At 41.0% G+C, this 22,646-nt stretch overlaps 1 protein-coding gene across 1 annotated transcript in view; it reads right to left on the reverse strand.

Moving 5' to 3' along the window:
• The window catches only part of znf609 (zinc finger protein 609), a 100,677-nt gene that overhangs the window by 19,819 nt on the left and 58,212 nt on the right, over positions 1 to 22,646 (reverse strand). The window contains exon 3 of the mRNA XM_004066872.3: positions 7,276 to 7,501. Within this exon, the coding sequence (XP_004066920.2) occupies positions 7,276 to 7,501 (226 nt within the window). The remainder of the gene's footprint in view (positions 1 to 7,275; positions 7,502 to 22,646) is intronic.

Below are 22,646 nucleotides of genomic sequence, written 5' to 3' on the forward strand. Positions count from 1 at the left end.
AGTCGATACATGGACGACACAGATCATTTTGGAGAGCTCTGCAAAGGTATTGGTAAGCATGTCACTATGTCTGGGTTCATGAGATTATTTACACTCTCCCAGCTAAAATTCAATTTTCAATTCAATTTTATTTGTATAACCCAAATTCACAACAACAGCTGTCTCAATGGGATTTGTAAAGGTAATTCAAAAAGTAAAACATAAAATCAAAAGGTTCGTGAATATACTAAATTGAACTAACAAACTGACCAAACTAAACTGGACATCCCTGCCCTTAGATCTCCCTTCGCGGTAAGGGAAAAGTCCTTAAAAAACGGATTCCGCAAAAAAAAGAGCTGTATCCAAATAATGGACTCTTTTAGAGGTACTTCTGCCTTTTTGTGGCCAGTTTGACAACTTGCTGCCCTGCAATAGTACCAAGAGGAAAAAAAGGAAAATAAGAATACAATTATAGGACCAGGCTGCACGGTGGAGCAGTGGTTAGCACTCTTGCCTCACAGCAAGAAGGCCCCTAGTTCAAGTCCCGGCTGGGGGAACTGAACCAGAAAATCAATGGGGGACCTTTCTGTGTGGAGTTTGCATGTTCTCCCCGTCCATGCGTGGGTTCTCTCCGGGGTCTCCGGCTTCCTCCCACCATTCAAAAACATGCTTCATAGGTTAATTGGTCACTCCAAATTGTCCAGAGGTGTAAATGTGAGTGTGCATGGGTGTGTGATATGTGTGACCCTGTGACAGACTGGCGACCTGTCCAGGGTGTCCCCTGCCTTCGCCCACAAGTGGCCGGGATAGGCTCCGGCAGCCCCGTGACCCCGAAAGGGACAAACGAAGAAAATAAATGAATGATTTTTACAGGACCCTTTTATTCTTTTCTTTATGTTATAAAAAAAATCCTAAAGTTCAGGAGGAAAAGGATCAGATTCTCCTCCATGTTTGTTTTGGACTCCACCCGCTGATCACATCCTCAACACATCACGGGCAAAGCGGAGTGCCTGATTGATATTTCGATAGAAACTGGACGGCCCCTGTCACGCAAATTGCGTTTGGAACGTAGCTTTATGTTTGCTGCCGTCTTGGCTAGTTTTGACATTACTTAAACCCACACCTGTCTAAAGACAAGCTGGTTTACAGGAGAAACATAAACAAGGCTTACAGTTGTTAGGAAATGCCCATCAAGCTCATTGAAGAACTGAGGATTTTATACTTTACACGGATTCTATTAAGGATTTCACATCATCACTTTTCGGTCATAACTGAAACACATCCCTGATGTTGTAACAAGATCTTTCCGTAATGTTATGGTGATTTCCCAACTGCACATTTACTATGTTATTATAGCTTCTCCTGGAATTCATCATACTATCAGTAAAAATGCCGCAAGTGAGAATATTTACTAGATCCACCTTCTACAAGTCCCCAAAATGACAGACTTGGGTCAGAGCTGAGAGAAGAACAAATAATACACATCTTTCAAGAACAAAGATAAGGTGGGTGATTCTATGAAACACTTGGAAAGCATTAAAGCAGCTGAATGTAAAAATTACAGGCTGGATTTTGCTTCATGAGAAGTTTTGGAGAAGAATAACAGCCTATGAGAAGGTCAATCCTCTGAAACCACCGAGGCACACCAAGAAACCATTAGTATGCTTTCCGCTTCGTTCAACATTATCAGCTGCACGCAGCAGCTTCGCCCACAACAACAGAAAAATCTGTACATGTTTATTCTCGCTGTGGCAGATGTGGGGTGGAGAGGAAAGCAGCTTGTTGGTCAAAAGATAAACATTTGGCTTATATGTAGTCTTGGTGGACCTGTAGTCCTTTTCTAAAGCCAAGTCTGTGTGGTCTACAATCAAAATCCAACCCTGACACTCATTAGAGAAGGCTTTTTTTTTATTTAAGGAGTAAAAATGCTGCTTTCAATCAATAAGAATGTCTCTTTGGAGATTTAGGATCTTTCTTGACGATATTATTGACATCACAGTACAACTAAATAAGCATTAAACAAAGACACCCATCAGTAAAAGTAACCCGTTACCACATGAAGCAATTACTTTAACCCTTTACCTGCATGGGAGCGCTGTTCTTTTGTTTCCTTGATAACTGGCCACCACCCCAGTCTTGCAGTGAGATTAAAGATAAGCTTGACAAGCACTGCAGAAAAGTAACTGTTTGGTGATAAACTTCAGGGTAAGAGGTGAACAGAGAGGTTTCACTTTTGCCGTTTTCTTTTGGATTTGTCCCCCCCCCCCCAGTTAACAGTGATTGATTTTTCCCCCTCCATCTGCGTCTGGCGCGTTGGCCTGGTGGACAGCTACAGGCCTCCAGACAATACTCCATTTAATTTCAAGGACAGCTCCTGCACAAAGTTCAGAGAGCGGCCCCCGCTCTCCCCCTGTAAAAACATTTCAATAGGGGGCACCGGCAGGTGCTCCTCACAAGAGCAAAGGAGCAGAGGTGGTAAGTGAGTTATAGAGCCAAGTGCTTATTTTATACAGTTCACCCTTTCTCAACTCCCTGACAGGCTCAAAGAAACAGAAGACAGGGAGAAGGAACTCTAATGTTCCTCACAGACTTGTTTTTTTAGGAAGAAGCTTTAGAGTCTTGCAGTTGCACCGCAGACTGCATCACCGCAGTGATCTTATTAGGAAAAATTCATGACACAACGAACACGCAGAACAGAAATCCATGATTATTTTGTCATGGGACTCCAACCTAACATTACCAGTGCAACAAAGATGACCAGCAATTGGAGCTTGTGACCCGCCCAGTATATTTTTAAAGTAAAAATAAATTTCTTTCTAACTGCATTTTTTCATCTGCTCCTAATTCACGATTTAAATAAAGAAATGCAATTTTAAGCTTACTTGGCTTTTTATTAGGGGTGTAATGATTTATTTTAACAACGATTCGATGCATTTCATAGTTTGTGGTTGAACGATACGATTCATAGTCGATATTGGTTCATTTTATACGATCCAATTCGATCAGATTTACTGACCTAAAATCGATCCAGGACATCAGAGATAAATAGCTGGTACTGAACAGTGCAGGTGAAGTGTTCCACATTCCTTCTATTTTTGCAAGATAATCAAGTGTAAATTAAAAATGTGTACAAACAAACAAGCAAAGAAGATTTAATGTCAAATCCATTCTCATTTTAGTTTAAATAATTCAGGTTGTTTTTCCACATCCAAATAACCCAAAGGGAACATTAGAACATTCTAGCACACTGTATGGTCACATGTCTTTGCTAAATGGAAAGTGTTTTCCACACATTGGCCTGGAATGACAGATTTATTAGTTTTTGCTGACATCACATGTCTGCTTGTCCGCTGTGATGCACTTGGTTGTTTTTACGTTTCTAGTCAAATAAATCTACCGTACCTCAAGATTGAATATTATCCATATATTTAATTTTGAAATGATTTAATAACAGTATAGGTCAATTTGATTCGATTTGACTAACAACTTGCCTCAGACAGATCAATCTGGTTGGAAAAATCCATTAATCAGTTAATCGTTACACCCCTTCTTTATATATGTCCTCCATCGTCAGATAAATGCCACAAGAACATGTGAGAAACACGATTTTCATCGGAGTGGGTCTTTGAGGAGCTGTGGAACCTGCTTGAGGAATAGCATGCTGTGAAATTAAGGGTCAGCATGTGTGAACGTGTGTGTCACTGGCACAGAGTTGCAGTGTTTGGCGAAAAGGGCCCCCTCTGTTCCCTCTGCCCTGGGGCAGGAGCCAAGGCATTCTGGGCTCCGTTTCAAGTGCAATAAACCTCTGCTGCATTTCGGAGTTGGCATTTGAAGGTATCAGCATAGTAAGCCTGGGAGGGGTTAGCCTGTCGCCGTGACGACACGACCACGGGAGCTGCCACTGCCTCGCGTGCACAGAGGGAATAGGTATCAGTGTTCAGCCTTAAAATACCCCTCGCTGCGCCCCTCCCCAACCTTTTGCTGGGGCTTTTACACGCCTGATTTACAATGTGACGAGCCCGATTTCTGTCAGCCATCTTTTTTGTGTAAATCCATTAAATTGTGTTTCTTGAAAGGTATACTAATCCATAAATAATGCCTTCTAGATCATTTAAAAGCTTCCATTTAAATCCTGTCCAGGTGTGGCCGCATCTGTTCTCACCGTCTACATGACAGGAAATGGGTATTTATCCTACAGGATATGATTCTTGTCAGTTTTGACCAACGGACAGCCATTGCTTTTGTTTTGTGTGCCTGATTCCCTCTCATTTGTCTGTCTCTCTAGCATTCAGACAATTACCGGGAGCCTGTAGTTCATTTGCTCCCACAAGGCGAAAGGCGGAGGTGATGGAGCAGCTGCTGGCTGGCAGGCTAAATGATATCTGCACACGGTGCTTAAAAGCCTAAACGGCTCTGTATGAGCTTTGTCATTAGGAGAGGTGGGGACTTTTTCATTTCACTGCTAATCAGAGCCCCTCTGCTAAGTCTTTGGGTCATTGCTAGTCTTTCCTAGTCCTTCTTGTATGTGCGGTTTTTTTTTTTGCATTTTGACATGCACATGTTCTTTAACCCTTGTGCTATCTTAGATGACCCCACCCTTACATTGTCATGTTCTCCCTACCATGACAAAGGTGGATAAAGGTGGAGAGATTTCATGTTATCCATGGACACCAGTGAAGATCACAAATCATTGAAGAAAAAAGGTTCAGAGCACTGTCTAGTGGGTCTAGATGACCCAACTTCCAATGTTAAAGTGCCTAAGATAGCACAAGGGTTTACAAAAAGTGACATGATGACTTAATGTAAACAGGAACAAGTTCACTTCTATCAAAACCAGCTTTAGAGTCTTTTAGGATCCTGCACGGCCGCATATATTGGAGATAATTTACTACTCAAAGAGCTCCTCTCTGTTTTTATGTAGCAGTATGTAAACTTGAAATAAGAGACGTGTTCATCAACTTGTGTTGGTTATTCTTAGACGAGGACAGGGACTGCTTCACTTTATTGGCATGTGAACATTTGACTCAACATCGTAACTATGCTAGTATGATGATATCTCATCTTTCCAACACATTTTGTTTTTAAAGACCAAGAAAGATGAAAGCACATAAAACATATGTTATCTCATCAGTTTAAGCTGAAGGGGAACATCAGTGCAGATCAATGCCATGGAAAATGTCAAGAGTTTTGTATCAACTTTAGCCCTTTTACACCAGAGGGTTAGCCCATGTGTTTACATTCTTTTGACTACTGTAATTCTTCACCGGCTTACGCATTTAATATATTGTGTGTTTCAGTCGCTTCAGAGTATAAGTCACAGTGGCCACAAATTGAGAGTTCGGTTTGTCAAATAGTGTGTGTTATCTTTGGTGTTGCCAGCACATCTCTGTGTTAAAGGGTTAAGTAAAATGAAGTGCGACTTAGATAAGTAATCCTGCAGTCACAAGCGGTGGACACATTACAAATACAGGTGGGTTTATACTAATTTATTAAGTTAATCTCTTTTTAAATACGAAGTATCAATTATTAAATTGATACGCATCGATGTTTGCAGTTTATGTTGTTATTTTTTATGTTGGAGTTGATTGTTTTAGTTACAAAAGCTTCACGATTTGAATTTGAATTTCATAAACCGGTTTAAAAATGGAAGTGTAAAAACTAAAACGGATGTTAAATTGTGTGAATGGACTATTTTGGCAGAGATCTGCTCTCCTAATTACAGTACATAATCAGCTGGACATGTTTTTTCCAACTCCAGCTACTGCAGTGACTGTTTCTTCCTTCTAAGCAGAAGCTGCTCCTCAGGACTGCCTCCCATCTTTTGCTAAACCAGCTTGGGTCTTTTTATGCCTGTTGTTCACCTCGAGAGAGCACCAACATCCAGTTTGAAGCTAAATTTAGCTTCAACAACTGCTCGTCATCCTGGATTTCAAAGAGAATCTGAAATGGAAATAACTTGTGTTCTTTTTCAAAGACAGCTCAGTTGTAATATCATCACACTGCAGCTTTGACAGCCATAACAACCTGTGTGCTACACCTGCAGAGTGCCCGCCCCCCCTTCTCTCCACCTCACCACTTTCTTTAACTACTCAAAAGCCCCTCCCTCCCCTTTGAGCAAGACAGAGCCGATTTAGAGGAAAACAAAGGTCCGCCAGACCAAACCACTGTCTGTTTTAGCCAAAATAGCAGCTCTGAGAGTGTGAGTGCAGGCAGAGGACAGACGTGGATGGACAGAGCTAGCAGGCCTGGGCAAAGCGAGGCTCAATCCCTCTGTGGGAGGCAGAAAAGAAGGGGAGCACAGCATAGTACTGCTGTTGGCTCTAAAGCCATGTTTGTGTCACTAACAGACGTGGCCTTGTCTATCCCAAACCAGCCCTCCAAGCCCCCCTGCCTCTGCCCCTTACCATGTACTCACTCTCTCAGTTTGCCTGGAAACAGAGGCAAGAGGTGACAGGCTGGATGCCTGGTAACAGAAAAGAGCTGCGACTGAGAGGAAAAGAGGGGGAGGCAAACAGATCCAGCTCAGAGCTGATGGGAAAATCAAAAACGGGGGGATGGGGGGGGGGGGGGCTTTGGGAATGTCGGTGAGGCGAGGACCCAGCACTGTGGATGTGTGGGCGATTGGTACTCAGCATGCCTGCAGAGGGACTGAGCCAGAGCTGCTTTGATGATCTGCTGTTGGTATCATTTCTCAGAAAAACAGGAGTCCTTTTTCACATCCAGTGATGCATTTTTCAAGTGAAATAAGCTAAAGGTTCGACCGCAGAGAAAAACAAACAGATGCCTCAGATGTGATTCAAACTGCACTGCAGGAGACGGTCCAAACATTTCACCAACTTGCAGATTTGCAAAGAACAGCATTGTTTTTAGTCGTAACGGAGTGGAACATGCCTGCGACCTTATACTCCACTATATCTGCCACAAAAATAAGCATGAATCAAATTCAATTCAATTCAATTTTATTTATATAGCCCAAACTCACAGCAACAAAGCCACTTCAGAACTAACTGCCAACTACTACTATCCTGGCAACATTATGCAGCATGTGTGCATTTAAAGCATGGAACTGTTAGCATTTCCTGAGACAATCTGAATGGATTTAATAGTATTTCACCAAGCAAAATAAGTATAGTAGTAACAAAAAAGGCTTTATTAAGTAGCAATTCTCTATGTTTAATCCATAAACTGGACTTATTATTCCTAAACTAAACATCTAAAATTCCCCATGTTAAAAATAATGCCTCCCTGTTTGCCTTAATCCAGCTCCCCAACAACACATTAAACTACTTCTCTTACCATCTTCAGTTTCTTGCCATACGATGCCTTCAAGATTGACACTTGTGCCGGGCTCACATGGCCCTAAGCACTCAGGTTCGGTCGCCAGGGCCACGTCAGATGTGTTCACCGCTACTGAGCGTGTGCGCACCATTATCTGCTCACACGGTGAGGCAATTTCACTGCTGCCTACTGTGGACAGGAGGTGGAGGGGAGGAGGAGCTGGCGTGGAGACAGGAGATTCCATCTGTGGAGGGAGAGAGAGAAAAAAAAAAAGGAGGAGGTTAACACAGAAGGAAATACACAAGACACTTCAGAGGATCCGTATAAACACAGAGCTGATGCTGGAATTCAGCCAACAGATGCCACAATGAGAGGAGGCGCTGAATACATCAGAGACATTCTGGCCTTTCAGTGGTCCTTGAAAACTATCCTCAGCAGAGACGGAGCAATGCAGCTGTTAGTGCGGTGATGTGGCTTTCTTCAACCTTTCTCCTCAACCTTTGAGGTGATAAGTAGGCTGTGCTGGCAGAGGGAGAGTTTTAACTGCCTCCACTGCCTATGTGGAAGGACAGAATTAGATATGCAGGGAATGTCAACAGCCCCTCAGCGCTCCTCTCTCGCACACGGCAAAGCCAGATTCATGACACGAAATCATCCCACAGACTGATCACTCATTAATTCTCTCAATTAAAGAGCTAGTTGTGGTAAGGGAGCAGGGCTGCTGTGGGTCAGTAATTGATTTCACCTGTTCTGACAGACTGTGACAGCAGTGAGGACTCGCCGGGTCCATGCGGAGAAGGAAAATGAAAAGGACAGCGAGGTAGGGAGGCGATGGGAGCAAATGAGGGGACGAGCAGCAGAGAACTGGAGGCACAAAAATGTGTAGGAGGTAAAAGAGACAGAGAGGAAGACTGATGGTGATTCAGAGGCCCCAGTAGCACCAGTCTTGGTTGGTGCTCTCTATTAAGGCAGTCAACATTAAAGCGGCCCGAATCATTATCACCGAGCGGCGGGAAGAATTCCATGCTGCGGCCAACAACACATTTATTAATTGGGTATAAACCACTTGGTGCTGCCAATGGTGGATCCAATTAGACTTCGATGACTAAACAAGAACTGACACATTACATTATAAGCCTGCATAACCTTTAAATAATTTTAATCTTTTCACTGTTCCCAAATGCGGACAGTGTTGTAAAAAATATATACATTTACAGCATTAAGTCCATTTAAATCTGGATCCACCACTTTGGTGCAGAATCAAACAGCTGACGTGGTGATGTGGGCAAACCTTACCAACACTGAGTACAAAATAATGACCTTGCAGGCTGCTTAAGGGCAGGTTTGCATGATTAATGTAGTGCTGATGAGCAAACACTTCAGAAAAGTGTACGAGCACAGCATCATAACAGCTCTGCAGAGCCATCAGCACAGAAATCTAACCAGTAAATGCTGGCACAAATCATGTACATCCAGAAAAACAAGGTTATAACCAAGCACTGGGCCTTTACTGCTGATAAACACAATCATTTTAAACAATTAAAAAAACCAACAACGCTTTAAGATCATTCCAAGTTTGAACACTAAATTTCTAGACGATACAGAAGGGAGATTTGAGTTTGATTTGATCGTCTCCAGAAAATGTCAAATGAGCTCAGGGTTTGTCGTTAAAGATGGCTTCATGGTTTACGGGCATCTCTGTAGACGCTCCACTTCCTCCTGTGCTCAGAGGAAGAACAAATAACGGTTGTAGCGGAGGAGGGTGAGGGCTAATGACATCGTAATCAGCATGTGTCACATTCTGACGCGGTCGAGGCCAAGCTTCAGGCCAGCTGAGTGAATGAGACAGGACTGGTAATAACCCGAGCTGTCACCACACGCTGTTCCTGGACCTCATAGAGACACAGACGTCTAAAGAGAAGACCGCACAATAAACCCCCTCACACAAGTGGTTTCCACACAGCGGTAGGGCTATACTGGGGAGAGAAAATAAAAAGATCTGCTGTTGAACCTCTACTTTTGCCTTTTAGCAATTTAGACAGACCAAAGGGACATGCAACAGCGCCAAGATTCTGCTTTCTTGCACAGGAGGTAATGGGAACTCACAATTGGTTGATTGACAGATGAATCGTTGTGAAAAATCCTGTTTCGCCATTTTGACTTGAGCAGTAGTAGAGCGCTCCAACCTCTGTTACTACTCAGCACAATGGTACAAAAGGATAACCAGTGGAACCATTGCACAACAAAACTATTCAAGCAGCATTGATTAAAAAAAAAAAGAGCTCAGAGGCACAACTAGAAAACTGTGTGAGTGAGGATAGCATAACAGTAAAAAAAAAATGTAAACAGGATTTCCTTTTACAACGTCTGTTTGTTTCTAACCAAGAAAAGGCGCAGATAAATCCAATCCATTATTTTTATTAATACTATAGTATCACTGTTTCACTTTATTTTACAAAGAAGTTGAAGAAGAGTGAAAAATAGACAAGAAAGTACTTTAGCAAAATTAAGCAGTTAAACTATAAGGACAAATTGAATTCCTAAGTTACCACATACATTACAGATGGGCTATTTCCGAATTCCCATCTTAATTCCTAACTACTAAAAAACTATAAAAGGGCAGGACTTTCCTGGATTTTCCAAAAGCAATTCGGACACCATCCTCACTACTTTTTTTTTCTTGAAAGGCGAATTTGACGTCACCGATTTCACAAAGTGAAAAGATTTCATTGATTGGAGCGTTTTATTGCAACTATTTATGAAAACACTGTGTTCAAATGATGGAAACGATGGTTTATCAAGAAAATACATTTAAATAAAGTTTTTGCAATGCATTGTAGTTTATATTTGCCAATCTTGAGAGAATCGATGCACACTGGTTATTTTGCAGACTTCTGGGAAATTTCTAGGGCACTCAATTTTGAATTATAGATTCAGACAGCACTAGAAATTTTCTAGAGCTGCCTGAATTTCTAGTAGAAAATGGAGAACACACTGTGTAGTGCACTTTGTAGTGAGTAGTGAAGGAATTCAGACATACCCCTAGATACAGGCTGTCTGCAGACAAAAAATGGGAAAATAGCAAAATCGTAGACTGCTATTTGCTCATTAAGCCTGTGAAGTGAAAGTTCAGGTGCAGTACTGCAAGCAACAGGTAAAGTGAGGGTGAAGTAGGTGACATACATGTATGTCATTTTAGGAGCCTCAAAAATTTTCATGTAGGAGGCTGATGATGAGAAAGTAGGCTGCTACAGTTGAGTGCCAAATGCATGAGGCATTGACTGAGAGAGGGGTCTGGGAGTCCTACCCCAGGAAAATCTTGAAAAGTAGGACTGTATATGCATTTCCCAGGCAGCAACTGATTTGAAAGCAGTAGAGACAGGGGTTTAAGTACTCAACTTTTACTCCATTACTGTTGACAAATATGATTTCCCCCAAACTGTTTTCCTGTGACAGGTTGTCTATTACACAACTTTCAAAAATTTTTGAGGAGGAGCCCCTGAAGGGTCATAGTCATTAGCCGCGTTTACATGGGCAAAAGTAATCGGAATGAACGCCTGATCGGAAAGAAAATGCGTCATGTAAACGCGCCGTTCGGAATACTCTGCCCCGATCAGACTCATTCGGATCAGAATTTCTTTCCGATCGAGATAGGTGGGTTATACCGATCGTTTATCCGATCGTGGAGCATGTAAACGGTCATTCCGATCGTGTGTCACTGCTGCTCTGGTTTACGTCACGCATAGACGGTGTTTCGCTGAGAGAAAGCTTTGGAGCGCATACGGGACCGACCAGCTGCTCTGCGGACGCCCCGTGAAAAGCGCCGCTCCGCTCTCGCCCCGCTGGCTCTCCCCTCTCTTACACCCCTCACGGGGGAGATTCGGAGGAGGACCGCTTCGTGCCCCCTGACGCTCACTCGGTCCACTGGCACCCGAGTGAGCAGAGCAGCTGGATTAATAATTTTGTGTCGGGGGGGGGGGGGGGGGGGGGGCTTTTTTACGTGTGCGTTTTGTTGTTTTCTTATGTGTGGGAGAATTCAGACTGCGAGCCGTCCCGTCGCTCTGGGTTAGCGGCTGCAGGACTCAGGAGGAACCGTGTTCGAACAGAGCTCGGGCCGCTAGCTCACAGAGTGGCTTTGGGGCGGTCTGTGTGAACTTTCAGAGCAGAAATAAATGTCGCTCAGTCCTTAGAAAGCTGCAGATTGCTGCGTTTCTCGCACGGTCCTGGATTTTGTGTCCATCCATCAGGCTAATGATGTTAGCCCGTGTTAGTCTGTCCTAAGCTTTCGTCCAGCTTAATTCTTCCACAAAAAAAGCACTGACCACACAGATTAAATATAACGATGAGCGAACAGGCAATTCATAATATTCATGACATTAATAAAAGCACGTTTGGAAGATCGTCTCGTATGTTACCGAGCTGCTGCATAAATGTCTGTGGAAGCGGTTTGTTTACAACGGGACCTATATCCGCATCCGGGTGATTTTTACACTACTGCGCATGCCCAAATGATTCATTCCGAACGAGAGTGTGAGCCATGGGAACGTTTGTTCTAATCGGAAAAAGGTTTTCTGTGCCCATGTGCACGGGTGAATTTTAACCCGACCATTGATCCGATCAATATATTCTGCCCATGTAACCGCGGCTATTGTTGTTAATATGTCTAATTATCCTAAGTTTGATTTGTCATTGTATGAATGTATAACTGATGATTGTATTGTTTTTGTGTATTATTCTTATTTGATTGCTATACTATAAAAAAAAACCAAGAAAGTAAAGCATCTTGATTTAGTATCAACACTGTTTTTTGATTTGGTAGAAGACTTAAACAATCTTTATTTTTTTAACTGAATACACATAATACAGTAGTTAGTTTAATGTTTTACACCCAAAACGTATTATTTATGCAGAAATGTACCGGTAACCATATTGCAGACAACCTTAAGATGTTCTTTGTCACCACATCAATAACAACTAGAAAAAAGAAAGCACTATCGACTGTGAACAACATGAAACATGAATATGAAAACAATTCTCCAAAAGGAACGGAATATTTCTTAAAGTAAACATGAATTTTACTTGTTTATTTGATTGTATTTTTATTACATCATCCACGGGTTATTTGCTGTGATATACTAGATGAAACTTTTGTTCGTCGTATAAAAAGTACTTGGTGACTGATTCACTTATAGGTGGCAAATCTTTGCAAGGTATCGACTTCTTTTGAGACCTCCACCATGTAGAGCTCTGACGGTGTGGGATTTTTGATCACCGCTGTGATGAACCAGCAGGGGGCGCAGTGTCGCGATTAGCCGGGAGCAGCGCAAGAGGGAGTAAGAGACCCGGCGTAGGGAGTGAAGGAGAACAGTAATAAAAGGTTTCCCCCAGAAGCCCTTGAAGTCTGAAGACAGGACTAGCAGAAAAAGTAAATTATCAGCAAAGATGAATATGTTTTATGTGTTTATTATAGTTCACGCACCATATGCAGAACTTTAAAAAAAAAAAAAAAAAAAAAACGTGCGGTGATGCGGTTGTCGTGACGCCGCTACTACCATACCCTTCTGACTGCTCAAGGGTCCATAAGTGCTGTTCACGTAATAGTTGTATGCTCTTGGCATGAACCGTATGGATTTTCCCTTTTTTCTGTAAGGGTTGTTGTAACTGATGCTTTACTAAAAATTAAGGACACCATACGGCCGCTAACAAATACATCATAAGTGCATACAACTTACATGGGCTTTATGAATAGTTCATGATACAGTTACCACACACACAATATACCGCAAATTTATTGTTATCGCAATATCCAGCTCTGCATTATGCATATCGCAAAAGACAGCGAATATCGAAATAAATCGTAAACCCACAATGTGTTAAAACAATCTTATGGCAGCTTGAAGCATTTAACGAATCCAAAAATCCCTTCATGTATTTGACCAATCAGATAGAGGCTTATTATGTTAGATGTTTGTCACCTATGTCGACGAGGGTCTTTAGAGTATAATTTTTAAATTGTTGCAAGGAAATGGGAATGATGTTTTTGGTTATATTTCTATTTGTTTATATACCGCAAATTACATGGTTATCGCAATATTAATCTCTAATATCGCATATAGCAAGTTTTCCTCATATCGTGCAGCCCTAACACACACACACACACAACAACCACTGTATTTTCTATTTTCAATTAGCCACAAGGTAGCTGCATGACACACCTGCATTACACTTGAACAATCTGCTCCTCTTTATAACCTTCCATACAACCCAAAAACCCGCAGCACATGTATCTTTCAAGGCCCCCATGGGTGCATGTGACTATACCTGAAGCAGCATACAAAAAAGCACCATGTCTCAGAGTGATACTTGAGCAACATTTACGTCAAGACCTGAAGCACCAATGGGAGACCTTTCCGGGGTCTCCGGCCTTCTGCCACCGTCCAAAAACATGCTTCATAGGTCAATTGGCAACCCTAAATTGTCCATAGGTGTGAGTGTGAATGGGTGTGTGACAGACTGGTGCATCCAACAAGTGGCCAGGATAGGCTCCGGCAGCCTCGTGACCCCGAAAGGGGAAAAACGGCATCAGATGAGAATGATTTTCAAAACTGCGTTGACTAATAACTACACATGCATTTGCTTTTATGAAACTACATGCTAACTCCAGCAGAAAACCTTGTAAAAATGACTAGTCCCTGATGGAAATTCTGTCAGAGGAGTTACAGCAATCATGCTGGAACTTGATGTTTGCTGATATATGTGTTGTTTTGTCCACCAAGCACCAGATTTAGCTTGAAGTTCATTCAACTGAGTTTAAATAAGGCTTACAAATGCTAACCTGGAGGATTACTCTTTGGAATTTCCCCTTTTATTAGAAGTATGGCACCACTCACCAAGTTTCTCAATTAAGAAAGCAGACTGGGAGCACATTTTACACAATCAGGTGTTCAAAAATAATGTTGGACTGCCTCAAAAAAATTTCAAATGTCCACTTACCACAATCTACAACAATCTTTGATTAGGATTGCAAGATGAGTAAACTGTATTTTTACTAAGACAGTCATATAGCCCAACTTTTTTATACTTTTTATGTTATTTTATGATTATTCTTGTAAAAATATGTGAAAGTATGTGAAAAGTATGAGAGTTCAATCCAAACATAGTGAATCTGGATCAGTTTGTGCTTGTGTGTTTTTGTAGAGTTATCTTTACGTAGCAGAAAACAAAGGACACAGATTATACATGTATACACCCACACTGGAAAACATTACATGGTTTTAAAGTACAAACTACTTAACCTTTTAACATTGGCAATGTTGCCGGTGACACCTAAATAACGCACGCTCTTTAAACGACCGTATCTCAACCATTCAACACGAATCAGCTCATTTTGACACAGAAAAGCGGCTTATCATAGTGGCTTTGCACCAATATGCAACGCATTTCTAACAAAGTATTGCGTATTGGCACAAAGCCGCCTTTCTTCGCTGCATAATCTGCTGGAATTGACTTAATTGCGTAAACGGTTGAAAAGTTACGGTAGTCAAAAGAATGTAAACACTGGAGCTTAAGTTCCACTTTACAAGGTTACAGAGACAGGTAGTTAAAATAGGAATCTTCTAAATAAAAGTAGAACATCAGTAAACTAAAATGCCAACTATTGATTTATGTGACATTTAATTATACAATTTATGAACTCAAAACAACTTGTAATCTGCTGCATTAGTTATGCATTAAAAAAATACAGTTAAATAGAGCAAACAAAAACCTGAAAATGTTTCTCCCTCCCATAAACGTCATATACAGATGGGCTGGATTTAAAGGTTACACAGGAAAGACAAGCTTGCAGGAAATTGGTTGAGTAGCAGCAGTTTGAACTGCATTACTGCAACACTAAGCAACCAGTCTCATATAAAATGGACTCATAGGCATTTTCTTTCATTATAGGTGGTTGGGATTGTGTTACAATAGTGACTATTTCTTTCTTCTGCCAAGACCAAAACCCTGTGAGGAAATTAAGCTAAACTGACGCTGTTCAGATTAAACCAACAAGTATATCAAACTGAAATAATTTACAGGCACAACAGAGTAGAATTATCATAGTATGTTAACAGCTGTAAGCCTGCTCCAGGGCACTGAGACATGTGGCTCTGCATCTGTTGATTTGAGAAATTACAGCATCAACTGTGACTTCTTTCTTTTTCCCCCCACATCAATGACTACATTAATAATACAAAAGTCCAAAACTGTAAGAAATAAATATCTAAAATCTTTATGATTAAATAACAGCCAAAGAATCAATAAGCTTGACTTGATAAAATCTTTAAGACAGCCTCTCATATTTATCATTCTGAAGAAGAACCAATGGAAACCCCCTATGTCTACAGCCCTCAAACCAGCCTTCCACACACAGATACGACAGACATGAAATGGTTGCCATGTCAGGTCATGAAAGCTAATGCAATTGTTTTCACACACTGCACACTTCCTTTTCTGAAACCACATTGTCAATCCCTTTGAAGCTGGGTGTAATCACAGTCACAGAGGGAAAATACAAACACGCACACCTGACATCTTTTGTAGACCACCAGCTGGCAAGAGGCACTCGGTTTCTAGGCAACTCCTCTCAATTCTAGCAGCTAATTGCGCTTTCAGGAAAGCGAAAGCGCACACAAATAATACAGAGAGGAAACTAAGCTGTGAGGAAACCACTTACCCGTGACCCACGGTGTCTTTGTTGCAGTAAAGTGTAAAACAGCGGCTGAATAGTCTGAGCAGTTGTCATCTGACACAGGACTAAATACTCATAAAGAAGTTTAAAGAACAATGCAGCTGAACCACAATGAAGGATTAAACATTTGCGTTTTCAGCTAATATATGTACACAGCATGAAATCTCTATAAATGCTCTCAATTTTCAACAACAAAAATAAAAGCATACAGAACACTCAGACCCCTGCATGCAAAAGCTCAATTGAAGGAAGGGTTTTACAGCCATTAGAATTGATGTTTCTAAAATTAAACAACTTTCCTGATGCCTTTGATTAACACTTAAGAAGAAATGGTGAACAGGTTCCAAAGACGCACTCTCTTCAGAGAGGATGAAAAGAATTAAAACCTGTGGAGACTTGCTGAAGAACAGGACAACAAAGATTAGTCAGGAAACCTCTCCTACAGCTACCAGTTACATGATGGGGAGCAAACGCGGTATAAAAAGACACAAGGCACAAGGGGGCCGCAGGGCTGAGAACTGAGCCAAGATAAGTGGAGCTTAACAATTTGCTCACTTATGAAACAGTGGCCCAATTTACTCTGTAATCTCCAAAAGTGTAAAACGAATTACGAGCCTAAACAAAAAGCCAAAACTCAACAGACTTCCAACATGGCTTAAATGGTTTTTAAAGTGACAACCTTTTAAGACATTTTACTCTGATTTTTTCTGTGAGGTTTTGTAGCCCTGTATTTACTAAAAAGTCAACACTTGTGCATTATCAGAATGAAAATTCTCTTTGCAGAGCAATTTTTGTAGAGAAGGATTGTCAAAAGAAGTTTTTATTAATGGTAGATGGCGTATACTTATATAGCGCTCTCTATAGCCTTCTTTTAAAGGCCCAAAGCGCTTTACAGTCACAGACCCATTCACACACACATTCACACACGGCTCCGCTGTCCAACACTGACGCCAACCTCCCACCAGAGAAAAGGTGGGGTTCAGTGTCTTGCCCAAGGACACTTCCACACACGGGCGTGCAAGGCGGGAATTGTACCTGCAATATTACGATCATGGGTCGACCGCCCTACCTTTGCACCAGGGCCGCGTTAATATCTAAACATCTCCAAGGTGTCCGGCTTAGTAAAAATCGGCACAAATCAACAGAGATGATTAGTGAGTTTAAGACCCACTTTGATGAAAATCCTATTTTTGGGGTTTTTAACATGTTCTTAAGGCATTTTCCTGATAATGGAGGACAAACATTAAGAAATTTAAGATAGAAAAAAATTGGAATTTTTGAGTATTTCTTTATTAAAATTGATTCAAGAGCAGATTAAAAAAAAAAAAAGCCATTTCAAAAAGAGCACATTTGTGACGTATAAAAGAGGGTGTTCATTGACAGTAAATCAGAACTGGACTTAACAACCCCTCCCCCCTCGCGTTCCCAATAAGAACTACCTGCTCGTCCCAAGAAGTCAAAATCCCGTAGACTTCTATTGAGAAATAAACAGCTGTTACTCAATCATCATGTTAGTCAGAATAACCATTCTTGTTTTAATACCTTTTATTAACATGTTCTTGCTAATCCTAATATTTTTCATGATATTTTTGCTGGAGCACAAGTTATTTAAGGGAAAAACTGACCAATCAGATGCCTCGATAAACGTAGATGGCCTCGAGTTGATTGTTTGAAGTGTTTGACAGATTCTCCTGAACCCGCCTTCAGTGGAAGGGGTGTGGCCTTCTTACATGCTCACTCCTGATTGGAGAGAGTGGTTGCAATGGAAATGTAGACTCAGACCGACACGGACTAATTACGGCTTGGTACCAGAAACAAGGCGTTTTCTACGAGTGACGTCACACACGATTCGTCCAGTTATTTTTCATACAGTCAATGGGAGGCCACAAGCACCCTGCTCTGCGGTACAACGGGGAAGGGGGGTGGGGTTGCTCTGCAATGGTCCCGCCCACAACTAATGCTGCTCAGAAACTATGTCCTAGAAACTGACAAATGTTTTTTTTCTTTTCATTTTGGCTAAAAACAGCATATTCATAATTAAAAGACCAATAGCAACACTTTTAAAAAAGATCGAAAGATCTCCAATTAAGTTTAAAAGTATAAAACCTGTCCACCATCACTTATAATCTCAGCTTATGTCTAACACATCCATTTAGGCGTACAAGCAGATGGAGAAGCTGTGTTGTAACGGTAGTTCCAGCATCAAGTAAGAATGCTAAAGCACTTACTAAAAATAACTGCCACCATTTGCACTGCTTAGCAGAGACATTTGGCTGACAGGCTGGATGCCGGTTGGTTGACAGGCTAGCGTACAGCAGGTGGAGAGTTACACTTTCCTCTTGTCGTGGTTCAGCTTGACCTTTTCAACCTTGTTCCTTCCTCCGTTTCTTTTTTCTGGCTCAGTTGGCTGCTCTAAGCCTGCCTATTGTTTGTGAGCTCACAGGGTGGGGGTTGGGTGGAATTTGTTCTGCTGTGGGGTGTTTACTATCATTAGCAGTGGAAGCTCTCCGCACAGAAGCAACAAGATGTGGAAGATCCCTTCATGTTTACGGGAAACAACCTGAACATGCTGCAGCTGCAATTATGCAACAAATCAAAAAGTACTGTCTCTAACTGGCTGAGGAAAGTGTAGTTTTGCACATCAGTTTTGGGCTGATGTCTGAGATGACACACACGTCAACGTAGTGAAGCAGCCTGAATGAAGGTGGAGCAAACAACAACAACTCTTCTGAAAATGTATGAAACAGAAAGCTGCATAAAAAAGCCTCAGGTCGGTGATGGGTCAAACTGTCACAAATCTCAGGAAAATAACGTTTGTTGCGATTAGTCCTGATTGACTGATAAAAAAAATGTGAAGCTCTAAAAACAACTCAATTTATTAAAGTAAATAAACCCTGTAGTGGAAGATTAAAATGTCAATGTACTTTTTACTCAATCAACATGCTGATTTGGGGTTCTCGCCTCTTCAAAATCCTCATCCTCCCGCTGGGACTATAGGTCAAGCGAAAACAATCGTTTCAATTACAACAATAAGCCACATTCTTGTCAAGGTCATCCACTTGTGTCTGAGGGAAAAAAAGGGCCTGGTAGGATCACAAATCCAGATAAGCTAAGCTAAGTCTGCATCGCCAGGTCTCTCCATTGTAATAAATCTTATCTCATAGTCAAGGAAAACTTGACAACAAACCGAGAGGCTGCCATCAACGACTCAAGTCGTCTAGATTGCCACCCAAACATCAATGACTCATAGTTCCTTTAAGTTTACAGGATTTACCTTGGACATTTTTTGCAACCTCTGAGGTTTATGGACCTCTAAATACAACTGCTACTTGAATATGCTTTTTATCTTCTAGTATACAAAACCTGTAAGCAGTTTGGATTAACCTGAGAGAGAAAGATAAAAAAATGTCTCTGACAATATCTAGAAACGGAACCAGCTAACAAGTAAAAAAAAAACAACAAAAACAATATGTTTTCCCTGGCTGTGAGATTTCCCCAGAGCCCCCAACCACAAACTATTTTTAGATGTTCTGTTAGTCTTTCCCTTTTGTTAACACTCTGCTTTGGGTGTTTCCTTCGCCAAACATTAGAAAGACAATCCTCTGCAGAAAATTAAGAAATACAGACTTTTTGAAAGGAAACATGGCAACTCTTTAGCTCGTCTCATGCATAGTTTTGCACCTTTTTTTTTATTCTTTACCAATGACATTAACTCAGAATTAGAAACATGCTACAATATGCTAATCACTTTTTAAATTTCAGTAAAAAACTGTGAAACCCTTTTTTATGTAAGGGTTAAGGCCCGTACACACCGGGACGAATATTCGCCAGCGTTTTTTGTGTTCACACCCAGGCGATTTTCGCTGACGATGAGCCGAGCGAACATGCAATTTCATTCCCTGACATTAGATGGCGCTTAATGTAAAACAGAAGTTTTTTTCACAAAAAGCGGACTATTTAATGCATGGTGTGGCGTAACCGTAACAATGTGCCCCTTTGCTGGCTCAGCCGGCGCCGACCTCAAGTGCAGTGGCAAAGGAAAGCGATATCCTGATAGTCACTGATTAACCATCATTTGAGAGAGAAAGTTCACCTCTTCCTGCTTGTTTTTGTCCAGATGATGAAGCTTAAGTTTGCTTTAAAGACGCCAGAGCAGGGATATAGAACATTTAAGCTTTGTGACCGGAACTTCTTTTTTAGACGTGCGTTTATCACTGTGGTATATCACTTTTTAATGCACACCCAATCAGAATCGAGAATTCACCCGGACCATGCTATAATAACTGTTAATACACCTTTAAGCTCTAACTAATACATACTAATAAAATGCTAAATATAGCTGGAAAGCAATTATAACCTTTAGGAATTCTGTTGATTAGCTCTAAAACTCACACCTAGCTTGTTCCCAAAGTAGAAACGCAGCAAAGGTTTCAGCTGTTCAGATAGAGCGGCAGAAGATAAATGAGTGGAGGTTAAGGCCATGGCTGCCAGATAGAGATGTATGTCTGTATATATGGATGAGTGCACTAAACCTTGTTCTGCAAATGACCCTTGAGCTGCACTCACTGTTCGGCCCCCGCAGCTGCTTTTTTAACCGGGGTTCGCCACTCTGATTGACCTCAACTGCCGGCTGTCCGATTGAGCCGAGTCTGTCTAAATGGTTGGTGAATTGCACTATTACCAAGTGCCAATACAGTCTGCTCTACAGCCTCAAAAACTCTATAGGCGCCATCACTTTTCGCACCTTGGGGAAGAGGATAGTTGCAGTTCAGACCGTGTGACATTTACAAGTGGGAAAGTTAACACTAGAAAAGGCAGTGGAGGTGTTGAACCGCAGAGAATATTTTTTCCACACAGGTTGTGTACATTACATTCTCAAATGTGATGTATAAAAATGTCTGTGTTGTCAATAGAGAGTTAAGAATATTAAACAGCCCTCAATGGTATATATACTAGAGGTTTGTATCAATGCCAAAATGCTAAATCAGTTCAATTTCCATTCACTTGCCTACAACTGGATGATTCCTGCTTTCTTGAATTTAACATAAACTTCTTTAAATTATAAATCTTAAACCAATATTGCTTCAGACCTATTATCAAAGACCACAGTGTCTGTGTGTTTTAGATTCCATAAACATAATCATTTTGTTACATATTAGCAATATTGTTTAGATGAAGGTGTTTATGAGCTGTGTTACAGTGAAAATCAATATACGTGTTTAAATGGTCTTTTCCTGTGTAAAGAGCTTTCCCACAGTTGTGGACACAGCATGAGAAGAAATCACTCAGTCAGTAATGTTTTATTTTTGTAATAAGTCATCCTCAAAGCATCATCTGTCACTATAGCAGATGTTCTGCCATACTGTCCTAACCTTTCAAATCACACCAGTTCCAGGTGCGACTTCCTGTAATAGCAAACGCTGATTGAAATATCACACCAAAGTTAACGTGAGCCGTGCAACAACTTTCAGTGTTCAATGTTTCAAATAAATGGTTTGAAATGATAACTTTAAGTGCTAAAGATGGCTAACTGTAAACCTGTGGATAGTTAAGTATTGATTCATATGGCAAAGCGAGGAGTCTTGTTTGGAAATGATTAAAAGCCAACTTTCTTATGCAGAAGTAGGAATGAAAAAGCTCTTGTACACAAACATCCAATTCATTTCTGTCAAAAATGTCTAAAAAGTATACAACATTGCTTGGAGGGGGGGCTTTTTAAAGCTAATAGTTTTTTTAGTTTAGACAAAGAAATAAATATTTTAAAATGTTGCAGTCACATTATATCATGCAAAATGAGCTTGTATCACTTGTGTTGTGGAATGGAGCATTGTTTCGGAGATGCACCGACATGCAGCAAGTGGAACCAACGGCTGATTACAATGGTTTCCATTTGAAGCCATGATCATTTTTAAGCAGCTTCCCTTTCAGCGTGTCCTGTAACCTTCTGACTGGCAATGATAGCCTAATGACCTGTATGAATGCTACTCTGAACTTCACAGAAGCTGTACTGTACACATTTGTATCAGTCCATGCAAATAGGGAAATTAGGTCAGTTTTGCAATACATCAACATTGTATGATAATAAAAGTTCAACATTGGCCTTAAAACAAAAAAAGCCATAGATCCTTAAATGTTTTTAAAACAAGTACACAACATGTCAACACTACATGGTAAAACCAATAAACTAAATGAGTGAGAAATCTTGGAAGGGGTAATAATGTGTTTTTCCCCTCCAGATCACTAAATACACTGATCACGTCAGACTGTGGAGACACGGAAGGGGTTGGAGCAGACAGAAACGTGCTATATCTCACCAAATTTCCCCTCTTGAGGAAGCGCTTAGCAGAGGTCTGCTGCTCTCAGTCATTGTAGTTTGATGACCTTGTTAGTTTGAGTATCTAATCTGTTAATGCCCTGATAAAAATAAACAGTCAGTGCAGTCACTCTACTCCCTTACTCTTGACTGTTTGCAGCTGCTCACCAGAAACACAGATAATATCTTCATATCTATTCATCCTGAGGACCTACAGTCAGACAGACACTTTGAGGTATGGAAGGGGGTATTTGCACATCCTATTGATTACAATTGTAGAAAAATGGACACTAACCTTACTTTTTAAAAATAAAAATCAGAATTTTTTTATTATATGAAACTACCAGG

The sequence above is a fragment of the Oryzias latipes genome, chromosome 3 (genome assembly GCF_002234675.1).
Source record: "Oryzias latipes chromosome 3, ASM223467v1".
NCBI lineage: Eukaryota > Metazoa > Chordata > Actinopteri > Beloniformes > Adrianichthyidae > Oryzias > Oryzias latipes.